At 43.0% G+C, this 12,640-nt stretch overlaps 2 protein-coding genes across 2 annotated transcripts; both read left to right on the top strand.

The window, feature by feature from the left end:
* The first annotated feature begins 2,591 nt into the window (after positions 1-2,591).
* Positions 2,592-7,215, top strand: LOC311016760 (aquaporin-4). The gene is made up of 6 exons (XM_084014685.1): positions 2,592-2,693; positions 3,048-3,239; positions 3,385-3,546; positions 3,636-3,800; positions 4,531-4,611; positions 6,262-7,215. Exons 1-6 carry the CDS (start codon positions 2,679-2,681, stop codon positions 6,475-6,477), a joined length of 831 nt encoding a protein of 276 aa, XP_083870811.1. The 5' UTR covers positions 2,592-2,678; the 3' UTR covers positions 6,478-7,215.
* Positions 7,216-9,481: 2,266 nt separating this feature from the next.
* mipb (major intrinsic protein of lens fiber b) lies at positions 9,482-12,248 on the top strand. Its single transcript, XM_084015536.1, has 4 exons — positions 9,482-10,171; positions 10,345-10,509; positions 10,596-10,676; positions 10,756-12,248. Exons 1-4 carry the CDS (start codon positions 9,812-9,814, stop codon positions 10,939-10,941), a joined length of 792 nt encoding a protein of 263 aa, XP_083871662.1. The 5' UTR covers positions 9,482-9,811; the 3' UTR covers positions 10,942-12,248.
* Positions 12,249-12,640: the final 392 nt, after the last annotated feature.

A 12,640-nucleotide genomic window follows, 5' to 3' on the forward strand; every position in this document is an offset into this window, starting at 1 on the left:
CTGGGATAAGCTTCTTTTCCCACAACTCTGAACAAGGTTTATGCTACACGCTATCACTGGTAGCAAACCATTTTAACCATTGTGTTTTTGGAAGCTTAGTTTCCAACAATTGATGCACTGATGCTCAATTTTTAAGCCTGAAACAATCCTCTAGGATCTAATATTACAAATACTATAACACTACTGGTGTTCGTGCAGCCTAATGTTAATTTACAACTGTGCAGAAATGCTGAGTTCAACAGGCTACATAAACATAAACAATGCCACCACAGCCTAATAATGTTGAGAATGAAGCGGTGCAGCCCCTAAGAGAAATGACCTGAGTGAAAGTCCTTCCTGTATGTCATCACTAGCACCTGCTAATGGCTGAGACTGATCAGGTGGTCCTCCTCCTCCTTCCACAGGTTTCATTTTCACATAGACTTTAAAATCCAACCATTATTCTTTACGTATCTCTCAGGATGCGGTTGCCTTGGTTTTTGTAGACCAGGCCTCTTTAATCTTAATAATGAGTGACGTTTCCCATGGAAACACTTCAGCGAAGTGCGTCTCTTATGCCTTCCGCCTTGGACACTTATGTCTCAATTTGTCTCGTAGTGGTTTATTGCACAATGGTAGAACATTTCTATGACCTATCAGTGAATGAGAACCATTGAGAGCATTTTACAGCAAAGAAATCTCACTTCTCATGTTTCCAGTTTCTTCTTTGTGAGGATTTACAGCTTTTTGCCGTATATTATAGTAAATAACATTTTGACACAGAAGATGACTCGATAATAAAAATGTAGCTCCATATAAATCAGACCTGCCAGCATTATGTTCCAGTGGAGAAACGATGCCTTCGACTGATATGAAACACTTAGTATTTATAAAATAATAAGAGTGACACGAAGTGAAACCTTTAACAACGCTGCCTTCTTGCCTCATACCTCCACTAAAAACTCTGTTGCATCACGTTGAAGAGTGAAGAAGACACCTTCGCTGTGGATCATTACTAACGGGATTGTGCTGAAGTGTTTGTGTGGAGAGTCCTGTCTGAGACACATGCTGCTGGGAACGTCCTGCCATCACTCCCAGCTGCTCCACAGAGGCTCAAGTACAACACACACACCTTTATTCTAATACGTCAATCTACAAAGCATCCAAAAACAAAATAAATAGCCATAAACAAATAGATTTCTAACATCTCTCCCCTTCTCGTTGCCCTCCTGTCGCTCCCTCAAATCCCTGAGCTGGCACTCCCTGTGGCTGCGTTGTATATTTGTGTGTGAAATTGTGTCGGTGTCAGCGCTCTGGGCGGAGAGCGCCGAAAACTCCCCACGCCAGCGGGTTCTATGGGGCCCCCACCCTCGCCCAAAGCCGGCCCCCTGCTCCACACAGTCGGGCTTAGCCCCACAAAAGGGGGGATAACAGTTTAACAGTTGCCTTGGAGAGGAGGGGGTAATCCACAGCATAATGGGGGGGAACGCTCAGCGGCACCCTCGGCACCAACCAGTTCATTCTGGACTCCTGTGTGCCAGATCGAGGGCCTGGAGAGTCAGGAGAGTCGATTCAGGGGCCGAAACGTCTCCACATCATCGTCAGCTGCCTCTATTCTACAAAACACACACACACACACACACACACACACACACACACACACACCGCACTGAGAGGGAAAAAAGACGTGAATATTCCCCCTTTTTAGTCGAACAGAGGAATTCTGTCTTCACGACGGCATTTGTTTTGATATCAAAGAGGATAAAAAAAATGAAAAGCCGGCACAGATGCTTCATCACAATATGGCTCTATGGCAACGGCATCATGAAAGACTCGGTCCTCGTGATCCCCCCTCGCTCACTCATGGTCCCTTTCTCCCATAATTGATATGAAAATCAGGCTGAGCAAAATGGCGCCAGGTGCTCAGGAGACGCCGCCATAGAAACTGGACACTAGCTTTTTCTTTGAGCAAACAAGCAAAAAAGTACTCAAAAAGTGGGAAATCATACAAAAGTGGGATTTGTGTAATTTCTAAATCTTGCAGGAGGGTCAAACCCGTGTTCATGGTAATGAAGGGAAACAGCCAGTGCAACGTTTAATGATAATATTGGAGCTCTATGGTCTTTTATAAGACAGTAATATCCCAAAAGTCTGTCATACTTGTTGGTGTTGCTCTCATGTTGCATTCAAACACCGACATACAACATTTGACTCTCTGATAAATATGACTAACTGGCATTCAAGCTCAAATTTTAAACGACCCACTTTGTGCTTCTGACAGTTCCTCTTTTTCCATAATGGTTATATGATTTTATGTCCTCCCTGCAGCCCCTGAAGTGGCCACAATCAGCACAAAAGGCTCCTTGTAGTTTCCTGAAGATGCATTAAATTGCTCAAGGTCAGTAGAACGTATTGTTGGGAGAATCGGGAGGGATCAGGGGTGTTACACAGGCAACCTTGGTGGAGGGAGACGTGGTGTTTTTGGCGTTGACTAGTGCTTGTACACAGGAAGACTTGCTAGAGGCCTGAGGTGTGGGGTGAGGAGAGGGTGAGGAGAGAGAGAGAGAGGGAGGGACTGAGAGAGGAGGGGGGAGGCTGCTCCCATCATAGGATGAAGGGCGTCTCAGAGACCCTGAAGAACCTCAGACCCCGACGGCGACGCACAGACGGACGGACGGAAAAAACATACCGAGGTTGAAATGACGTGGCGTGAGGTAAGCATCGTTAGCATCGTCTCCTTTGTGTTTGAACCCCTCGTGACGTAGAAGTTAATTTAACAAGTGCTTGTGTCTCCGTATTCTATGGCAGTTTGTATTGAAGGTGTTTCAATTTTGGGACATTAATGCATTTTGTAAATCCATTTTTTATTTATTGAGAGAATGTGACAGTATATCTAACAAACAAAGTAGAAACTGTGTTTAATTAGGTAGTCTAATTCACACCATCGTCAGCATATGGACACACCCTTCATTAGGCTTTTTGACTAAATCAATGAGTTCAATATGTTTTAGATCATAGATTAGGTTTTAAAATATTACCTTCGTTTATGTCCCCTTGTCTTCGTGGAGCTACGTAGTCGGCAGTTCTGGCACGCCATCCTGGCAGAGCTGCTCGGCACCCTGGTCTTAGTGAGCGCCATCCTGGGTGCCTCCGTGCCGGGCCCCGGAGGGAGCCCTGTGGAGCCCCTGTACCCGGCAGTGGCAGTCGGTGCCTCCATTGTTGCGCTGGGACACTGTTTTGGAGAAATAAGTGGAGCGCAGGTGAAACATCTCATAGTAATTAAATGTGTATTTATTTAGATGCTTTCAACCTGATATCTGCATACAAATGCTGGATTTGTTATTTAATATACAGTATAATTCCATATCTATAAGTTTGAGTGCATGTTTTGTGCTCTCTGACCAGGTGAACCCGGCCTTGACTCTGGCTTTGTTGGCCACTCGGAGGCTGGAAGTCCTCAGGGCCGTTCTGTACATCGCTGCACAGTGTTTAGGGGCCACTTTAGGAGCCGGGGCCCTCTACCTGGCCCTGCCGGTCAAAACCACCGCAGACCACTTCGTCAGCACGGTCAGTCCTCAGATTATTTGTGGGTTAAGTTTGAGAGACAACTTTTTGTAAAAGTCCCTCTTTCTTCCTCCTGTTTTCACGTCTCTCAGGTTCCTATAGAGCTGAATGCAGCTCAGGCTCTGGGCGTCGAGGTCTTGTGCACCTTCCAGATGGTCTTCACGGTGTTCTCGGTGGAGGATCAGCGTCGGAAGGAGAGCCCAGAACCAGGAAACCTGGCCATTGGATTAGCACACACTGCTGGAGTTCTTATCGGGGTGAGAGGAGCGTCCGTGCACAACGATAACATGAAAACATTCATGAAAGTCGGAGCTGAATATCAAAAGTTTAGATGAAGAATAGTACAAAATATATATGACTGTTCTTTCAAGCAGGGACAATGTAAATACTGCAGAGGTGTCAAAAGTACAGACATCCTCAAGTAGAAGTACACATTCTTGTGTTCAAAAATACTCTGGTAAAAGTAGAAGTACTGATTCAACTACTCAAGTAAAAGTAAAAAGGTACAGACTCTGAAATGTTCCCTATGAGGGACATTTCTACGGGCTGTTTTTGTTTGCAAGGCTAACTGAATCTCACGCCATATTAATAGGATTATTTTTGATAATTCCCCTCAGATGCATTTAAAGGTAACAAGCCGGTTTTGAAAAGTAGAAATGACAGATATTTAAAATGTAGGGAGTAAAAGTAAAAAGTAGTCCGAAAAAAAGTACAAGATACCTTAAAATTCTACTTACTAAAAGTATTTGTACTTTATTTCCCACCTCTGAAATACTGTAAGAGATATTATGGGATGTTTACTTTTGCTGTGATGTATCCAGGTAACACTGAGGAGGCAATGAAGAGAAAGATGCCATGCAAAAAATATTTGCTTATAACAAGGAAAAGTAGCAAAAATGTGTGTGTGTGTGTGTGTGTGTGTGTGTGTGTGTGTGTGTGTGTGTGTGTGTGTGTGTGTGTGTGTGTGTGTGTGTGTGTGTGTGTCAGGCGCGGTTCTCCGGTGCTAGTATGAACCCTGCACGTTCTCTGGGTCCGGCCATCATCACGGGCTTCTGGGAAAACCACTGGGTGAGAGATCTGTCGCCATAGCAACACTCAGAACAACCACAGTAACAGCAACAAATTAATGAATATTCAAATTCAATTCATATTTTAAATTAATTACATAATGGTTTTAAGGTTGAACATTTACAGTTGTGCTGTTATTAAGTACCATTGTGTACTTTGAGTATTTCCATTTTGTGATACTTTATACTTGACTTTATATGACTATTTTTTTTTTTATCTAACTTATTATTTTTAATTACTTTTTTAAAATATTTTTATGGCATATTATCATTCTGATCAGACATTTTCTATGCTTACTATACTATAATTTTATAAATATAAATAAATAAATATATATATATATATATATATATATATATATATATATATATATATTATTATATATATATATATATATATAATAATATATATATATATATATATATTATTATATATATATTATTATATATAATGACTTTTTAAATTTTAATTATTTTTTTCATGAGATTTTATTTGACCTACTGTATTGAATATATGTATATGACATTTTATGACATTATTATGGCATATGGGATTATTTATTTTTGACTTTTTTATTACATACTTAAATACTATACTATGCCATTTTTAGAACATTTTCTATTGTATATTTTATGTGATCTTTTTATGGCATAAGATGACATTTCTATCATCAACTTTCAACTTATTCTCCTGCAACATATGATTTTTAATGCATACTATAGTATTACTTTTATATAGCATACTATACTGTGATATTTTACTTTTGACGTACTAATACAATGACATTTATAATTGGTTGTGATATGATGTATACTATTACTTTTATAGCATATTATAGTAAAAATAATGTTAATTATATTTTTATGGCATATTATACTATAATTTCTATACTATCTCTTTTCTGAATTCTTCTGAATTTTTATGACTTTCGAAGAGCATCTTTGTGATGATAGTAGGATTTTTTTTTGTGAATTATTCAAGCATATTACATAACTCATTCAATGACATTTTCATGAAGTTTACATTGCATTGTATACTTTAACTTTTTTACATAATATTTGTAACATGCAATGACCATTAATTACATTTACTATGACATTTTTCATGATTTTTTGTGTCATACTTTCCTATGACTTTCAAACCTTTTAACACTGGCTTTTTTCTGTACTATATTGTATACATTGTCTTTTCATGGCCTACTATACTGTCTACATTACTATGACTTTTATGATATTTTCATAGCATACTACTATGAAATTTTCTATAACTTATTTTATGAATATTATACTATACAATCATTTTTTATAACTTATTTTATGAATATTATACTATACAATCATTTTTAATAACTTATTTTATGAATATTATACTATACAATCAATTTTTGAATGACTCCAACTTGAGCATTGACAACAGTTAAACGCTGCTCACACACAGATGCACTAGTGTCTAATAACGCCTTTACTTTTGTTACGTTTAGTCCACATAACCGTTCATACCATACTTTACTTAATGGTGTACATTTATATTAATGTATTTTACTGAAGTAAAGGGTCTGTGAATGGCCTCAGCAGTAAAGTTCAGTTGATACTCAGATGGATGTTTTCTACTCGGACCGTCCAGTTGAAGTGAAAACCGTTTTTCTTCCAGGTGTATTGGATCGGCCCGGTGATCGGTGCTCTGCTGGCCGGCGTGTCCCACGATTTCTGCTTCGCACGCAGCGCCTCTCGCCAGAAGCTGGTGGCGTGTCTGACCTGCAAGGACATCGAGATCGTGGAGACGGCGAGCATGACGGGGTCGTCTTTGTCCACGGTCACGCAGAACGCCATGAGGGCCAAGCAGGCCAACAAACAGGAGAGCAGCTGAGCACACGACCAGACACATGGAAACACATGTTTGTTTTTTATTTTTAATGAAGATGAGATTCATCCTACATCCAACATGACCCTAACCCGAAATGAAGAAATCCTAAAATCCTTCACTGAAGTGAGAATAGCAACACGTCATGGAAAAGCAGAGGGTGTCAGGTGGGAGATGAATTGAACATCTATTCATTTTCAGATTTAATCTCCGGGTTCTTAATGCATCCCACCGGGATTCATCTGATAAATCAGTTTATTCTCTAAATTATCAAAAAACATTGTTTTAATTTCCCCAAGCCTACGGTGTTTAAATGTGTTAAAACTCTATAATATTCAGTTTACGATGATATAAAAATTGAAATATGAAAAAAAAAAAGAGCAAATTTTCACAAACTTAAGAAGTGGTTATAAGTGAATATTTGCCTTTTTGCTTGGAAGGCAGCACAAAATGGAAATACTCCATGAAACAGTCACTGTAGCAGCTGTTGGCATTTCAGGAATGATGGTGAACTAAGTGTAACAGCAGAAGAAGAGAAGAGTAATAAAGCCTCCGATATCAGTTTATTGATTATCTGTCCTGCCACACTAAGAACCCTAAATCCTAAAGTGTATTTAGTTAAGTAATGGTGTGGTTTATGGAAAACAACATTTTCTTTTATTTACATTTTGTTTATTCTAATTTGGCTGTAGGCTTCCACATGTATTATTTTGAAGTGTCTGCAGGCGTCTCATGTTTATTCTATTATTCGACAAACTCACATGTCGCTCAGCGGACAATAGAGTTCTCCTTTCTATCGCCTTCCACTGAAACATTATTTCTGTTGCACACGTGGAGAGAAAGCTGCATTTTACTGGAGCCGAGCGTGACAGTAAAGGTCTGAGACTCAGTGTTGCTGCTTTCACATTTGCACATCATTAGAATGTATAATGGAGGTTCATTGAAAACGCTATTATGTGTTGCCACTTTGAGTTCCACGTACGCTTTGAAATGCTAAAGAAGGTCCTCGCACTGTGTTGTGGGTTCAATGATGCTCCTCAATTAGTCCACCGTGTCTGAGCCTGTTAGCGTCCGTCTCCTCGTCCTTTTCACAACCAAATAGACTCTGATTCTCTGGAACGGCTCTAAGGAAAGAACACGCTCAGTATCAATACGCCTTGTTATATGAAATGGATATAACGTGTGTGTGTGTGTGTGTGTGTGGGAGAGACAATGCTTTTTGCTTTCATCAAACCTTTATTATCGTTATTGTATTCATAATATTTGTGTGTATATTGCCTACAGCAAGTGAGTTGTTTTGTGTTTTGCACGAACTGAACCTTTAAAATTGATGCGTTTTTATTATGTTGCTGTTCGGTTTGACTGCGAGGCTCAAATAAAACCATGGAGGCAAACAGTATCGCTACAGCAGTGTCATTTCAATACACACAACACATACATAAACTATTTACACACACACACACACACACACACACACAATGTGCACACAATAGCTATAACTGCCACGGTGCTGCCAGCATTTTGCATTGTGTGTGGTCTTTCTAACATGTATAAAAGGGAGTCAAAACAGCAACATCAGCTCTCTGCATTCATCACCACCAACTACCCCCCCATCCCCCCCACCCCCCATCTCACCCCCCCCTCAACCCCTCCCAGCAGTGATGGCTCTCGACTGGTCAGCGCGATGCCCCGGTGCTGCTTAGTAACCCCACCGTCCCCCCCACACTCATCCCTGCTGCCAACCCGCATCACACACACACACACACACACACACACACACACACACACTTCCACATAATGCAGACCTCTGCCGAGCATCTCCTAGAAGCCCGTCTGCTGCGTTATGTGAATCGTTGTTGTTCCACTGATTGTGGATCTGTGTTTGTCAACACACTTTGGTCAGCTCCTCCTCGTGTCGCCGTAGCAACGCAGTGGAGACACTGGCTCCGATGCTCAGAGGCTCCGAGGCTCAGAGGCTCCGAGTCCTAGTCCAGGTCTTTGTGTTCATGCAGGCCTCTGCACTGACGGCTGCACCTTACCTCCTCGTTATTGTCTCCAAAATAATAAACAGAAAGCCATATATGTTGTTTTTTTGCACATTTCAGATAATGCTTAGTTAGCGGCTAGTTCCGTGCTTTAGTTTTAATATATATATATATATATATATATATATATATATTCTTGACCTGTCGGCGTCTATATGTGGCCCACAGACAATGGTTTCACAGGGTCAGGCATTTCAGTGTATGGGTCACTTCAGCGCTGTTAGCTTTGGGCACTTCCGTCCGGGGCCCCAACTGTATTATCTGCATGTGTGCATACGTCTATGTGTGTGTGTGTAAGTGTCTGTGTGTGTGTGTGTGTGTGTGTGTGTGTGTCTGTGTGTGTGTGTGTGTGTGTGTGTGTGTGTGTGTGTGTGTGTGTGTGTGTGTGTGTGTGTGTGTGTGTGTGTGTAAGTGTCTATATGTGTGTGTGTTAATGTGTGTGTGTGTGCATGATGGCAGAGTCTATGTGCACAGATGTTTGTGTTTTCTGTCCTTGTCCAGAAGCATTTGCATCCCAACCTGATTATGACAGTTATGATACGTCAACAGATGACATACGCCTCAAAGAAAACGTCTGGGCTGCAGCTGCTCTCCGTCACGGCTGTTCCTCCTGGTGACCCCCCCCCCCCCCCCCCCCTGAATATAAGATACAGTACTTCCTAGTGTAGTTCTTCCTCCCACTAAACGTCTTACATTGACTTCCACTCATTCTCGCCTTGTACTCTTCTATTCTCGCCTGTTTGGCCATGTCTTGTTACAAGGGGGCGACAGAAGGGTTAAGTTTGTTTGATTTAGGATGTCCAGCACTGCCGCCCCCCACCCCCCTCCCCACGCCCTTGGCCCTACAGGGGGGGATTATGGCGTCACCTGGGGCCCCTGGGGGTTATTATAAAGCCCCTGTCTGGCCCTCTCCCCTCTGTCAGAGAGGCTAAAAGGTCCAACCGGACACTCTGTCTACCCCCGTCTCTAATTTAGAAACATCCTTTTTTAGTGTTGATGCCCACTTCCTCTTGACGACTCACCCCACCTGAGATCTCCACCCACACCTCCCCACGCTATCTCCCACCTATGTCTTTGCGACAGGTGGACAGAGGTGGCAAGCAGCTGAGTTGACTTTACCGACCCAGTTGGTAAAGATCCGTTTGAGTGGATTCGTCCTGTTTTTTTGAGTGTTTTTTTTTTGGGGAGATCCTTTTTTTGTTTTGAAGAGGATTGAAAAGGTTCCACCTTTTCTTGATTTAATCTTTGAGAGAACCTTCTTCATCTGGTGGAGAGCCTTCGAGTGAACGGTCACCATGTGGGAGTTCCGGTCCATGAATTTTTGGCGGGCGGTCTTCGCAGAGTTCTTCGGGACCATGTTCTTTGTGTTTTTCGGCATGGGGGCCGCCCTGCGCTGGACCACCGGGCCTCACCATGTCCTCCATGTGGCCCTGTGCTTTGGGCTGGCAGCTGCCACTCTCATCCAGTCCATCGGCCACATCAGCGGCGGCCACATTAACCCCGCCGTCACCTTCGCCTACCTTGTTGGCTCGCAGATGTCGCTCTTCCGCGCCATTTTCTACATAGCCGCTCAGTGCCTGGGGGCCGTGGCCGGGGCCGCCGTGCTGTACGGGGTCACGCCCGGCAACATGCGAGGCAACATGGCGATGAACACGGTAAGGACCCGACACAGGATTGAAGAGTTTAGGATCATTTCATTCAGGCTCAGTAAAGCAATCTGTTGGAATTTAAGATACGAAAAACAAAGAAAAAGTTAGAATACGTTTAAAACATTTCTGAGATTTCTTTGACTTATGCAAAGATTTGTTTTCATCCATCTGATCTGCAGCTGCAGCCGGGCATCAGTCTAGGAATGGCCACCACCGTGGAGGTCTTCCTCACCATGCAGCTCGTGGTCTGCATCTTCGCCGTGACTGACGAGAGGAGAAACGGACGCATGGGATCCGCCGCCCTATCCATCGGCTTCTCCGTCACCATCGGACATCTCATGGGGGTGAGACACATCACAGACAATTATGTGACGTAACAATTGAATATTTTTAAACACACAATGCAGTAACGAGTGGGATCATGTCTTAGATGTACTACACCGGCGCTGGAATGAACCCTGCCAGGTCCTTCGCCCCCGCCGTGCTCTTCAGGAACTTCATCAACCACTGGGTAAGACCTGCGAGTCACGCTGAAGACGACAATCTGAGAGGGAATTATGAATGGCTGACTGATGTTTCGCTCCTCGCAGGTGTACTGGGTCGGGCCCATGATAGGAGGTGCAATGGGCGCCCTTCTGTATGATTTCATGCTGTTCCCACGCATGAGGGGTCTGTCCGAGCGCCTGGCCACACTGAAGGGCAGCCGGCCTCCAGAGAGCGAGACCCAGCAGGACGCCCGCGGCGAGCCCATCGAGCTCAAGACGCAAGCCCTATAAACCTGCCCCCCTTTTCTCCGACTGGGGCCGAGGGACGAGGGACAAGGCCCTGAGCCTACGCCAACCCCACCTCCACTACCACCCATGCCTTTTAACACAACATCGCACAACCCCAAAAACACTCACATCTAGACTAACGCATCATAAGATTGTTTCCAGTGTAAAAAAAAAACACAACAACCCCGACACACAAGCAAACAGGTTCACAACCTTCAACCTCAACACACAACGAGACTCCTCTTCCCCCCCTCCGAGTCCTCACTCTGTTATTCTGAACTGGACATTGTGTTTTTTTTTTTGATAAATGGTGACCAGAGCCCCGAAACCAGCACCTCTTCTCCTCCCGACCCGCCCCCGGCTTCCTCCTCTCAGCCAGGCCTCCGTCCGTGACTCGGAAGAGCACGGAAACTATGAAATATGGCAGGTTTGGGAGGCAGGTGTAGGAAAGGAGGGAGGGAGGGGGTTGGAGGCCGAGGGCAGGATGAGGGTGAGGCGGGGATGTGGGTATGATATGAGAAACAAGGTAAGAGGGCATGGTGCAAGTGAGGGTGGAGTAAAGGGGTGGGGGTCGGGGGTTGGGTAGGGTAGAGAGAGCAACACTCTGGGTTTGTGGTCGTTTCAAGTTGGGTTAGACCAGTGAAGATGGGCATGCTTTTCATTATTCATCTGAATTTTATCTCCATTTTAGTTTTTTTTTAAAGCTCATTTTGTTTTCTGCACTTCAGACACAAGACGTGGATGTATGATACCATTAGATTTTACCAAGGTTTCACTATTTTCAATCACTACATTTTATCTGTGGGTTTGTGATTGTGTGTGTGTGTGTGTGTGTGTGTGTGTGTGTGGGGAAACCTCTGAAGCATGTGTGTGTGTGCAAGTGTGTGCGTGAGAGTGAGCGTGTGCATGTGTGTGCGCCTGCCTGTGTGTGTATGAGTGTGCTTGCAAGTGAGTGTGTATATGTGTGTGTATGTGTGTGTGTGAGATCAAGATTGCAGATACAGTACTTTTAATTTTGTTTTATTTTCATTACCGCTCTCCTGTTTCGTACCTGTAACTGCGTTCATTTTGTCAATCCATTTTTAAGACATGATCATTTCTCCTCCCCTCACTGGGGTATTTGCTATGATATTCATTTTTACATAAACCATCTGCTTTTTTGTTCTGAACCAGCACAATCCAAAGGAAATGTTGTATCCCAGACTTTGATAGCAGGTCTGTTCACTGCAGATCGCCTGTGCAAGCTTTACATTGAGTCTCCTTTTATTATTTGATCCTTACACACATGGTGTTTCAATAAACATTTCGATGATAATAAACATACAAAAACTTGGTACAAGTTTGGGGTCAGTTTTGTTCCTTTAAATTTTGCTTTTTGTTGGGACAAAAATGTGAGCTGCAATAAATAGTTTGGGCCAGAAGAGGGCGAAAACAGCACATGTCAGACTCTAGGGTATACCATTTAAATTAGTTGAGGGAACCTAAATGATTTTTGGACGTCATAAAAGATAAATAGTTCACAGAGGTTTTTTTAAGAAAAACAATTTTGGAATAGATTACACTAGTTTGAGGTATGTAAAGAGATGTAGTTGATGGATGGGTTGTCTGGATGAGACAGGGTTCACAGGCTGACAATTGCATGTTTTTGATAAGAAACACATTCAATTATCTTCTGCTGTCTTCTGTTCTTTTCCATCATAAC

Source organism: Eutrigla gurnardus (assembly GCF_963514095.1).
Source record: "Eutrigla gurnardus genome assembly, chromosome: 8".
NCBI classification, from domain to species: domain Eukaryota; kingdom Metazoa; phylum Chordata; class Actinopteri; order Perciformes; family Triglidae; genus Eutrigla; species Eutrigla gurnardus.

Bases quoted from the DNA above. Each gene is read 5' to 3' on its own strand.
- mipb (XM_084015536.1), top strand. From the start codon at position 9,812: ATGTGGGAGTTCCGGTCCATGAATTTTTGGCGGGCGGTCTTCGCAGAG. The intron at 10,172-10,344 runs GTAAGGACCCGA...TCTGATCTGCAG, and splicing joins GCAACATGGCGATGAACACG to CTGCAGCCGGGCATCAGTCT. The intron at 10,677-10,755 runs GTAAGACCTGCG...CGCTCCTCGCAG, and splicing joins GGAACTTCATCAACCACTGG to GTGTACTGGGTCGGGCCCAT.
- LOC311016760 (XM_084014685.1), top strand. The intron at 3,240-3,384 runs GTGAAACATCTC...CTCTCTGACCAG, and splicing joins GAGAAATAAGTGGAGCGCAG to GTGAACCCGGCCTTGACTCT. The intron at 3,547-3,635 runs GTCAGTCCTCAG...CACGTCTCTCAG, and splicing joins CAGACCACTTCGTCAGCACG to GTTCCTATAGAGCTGAATGC.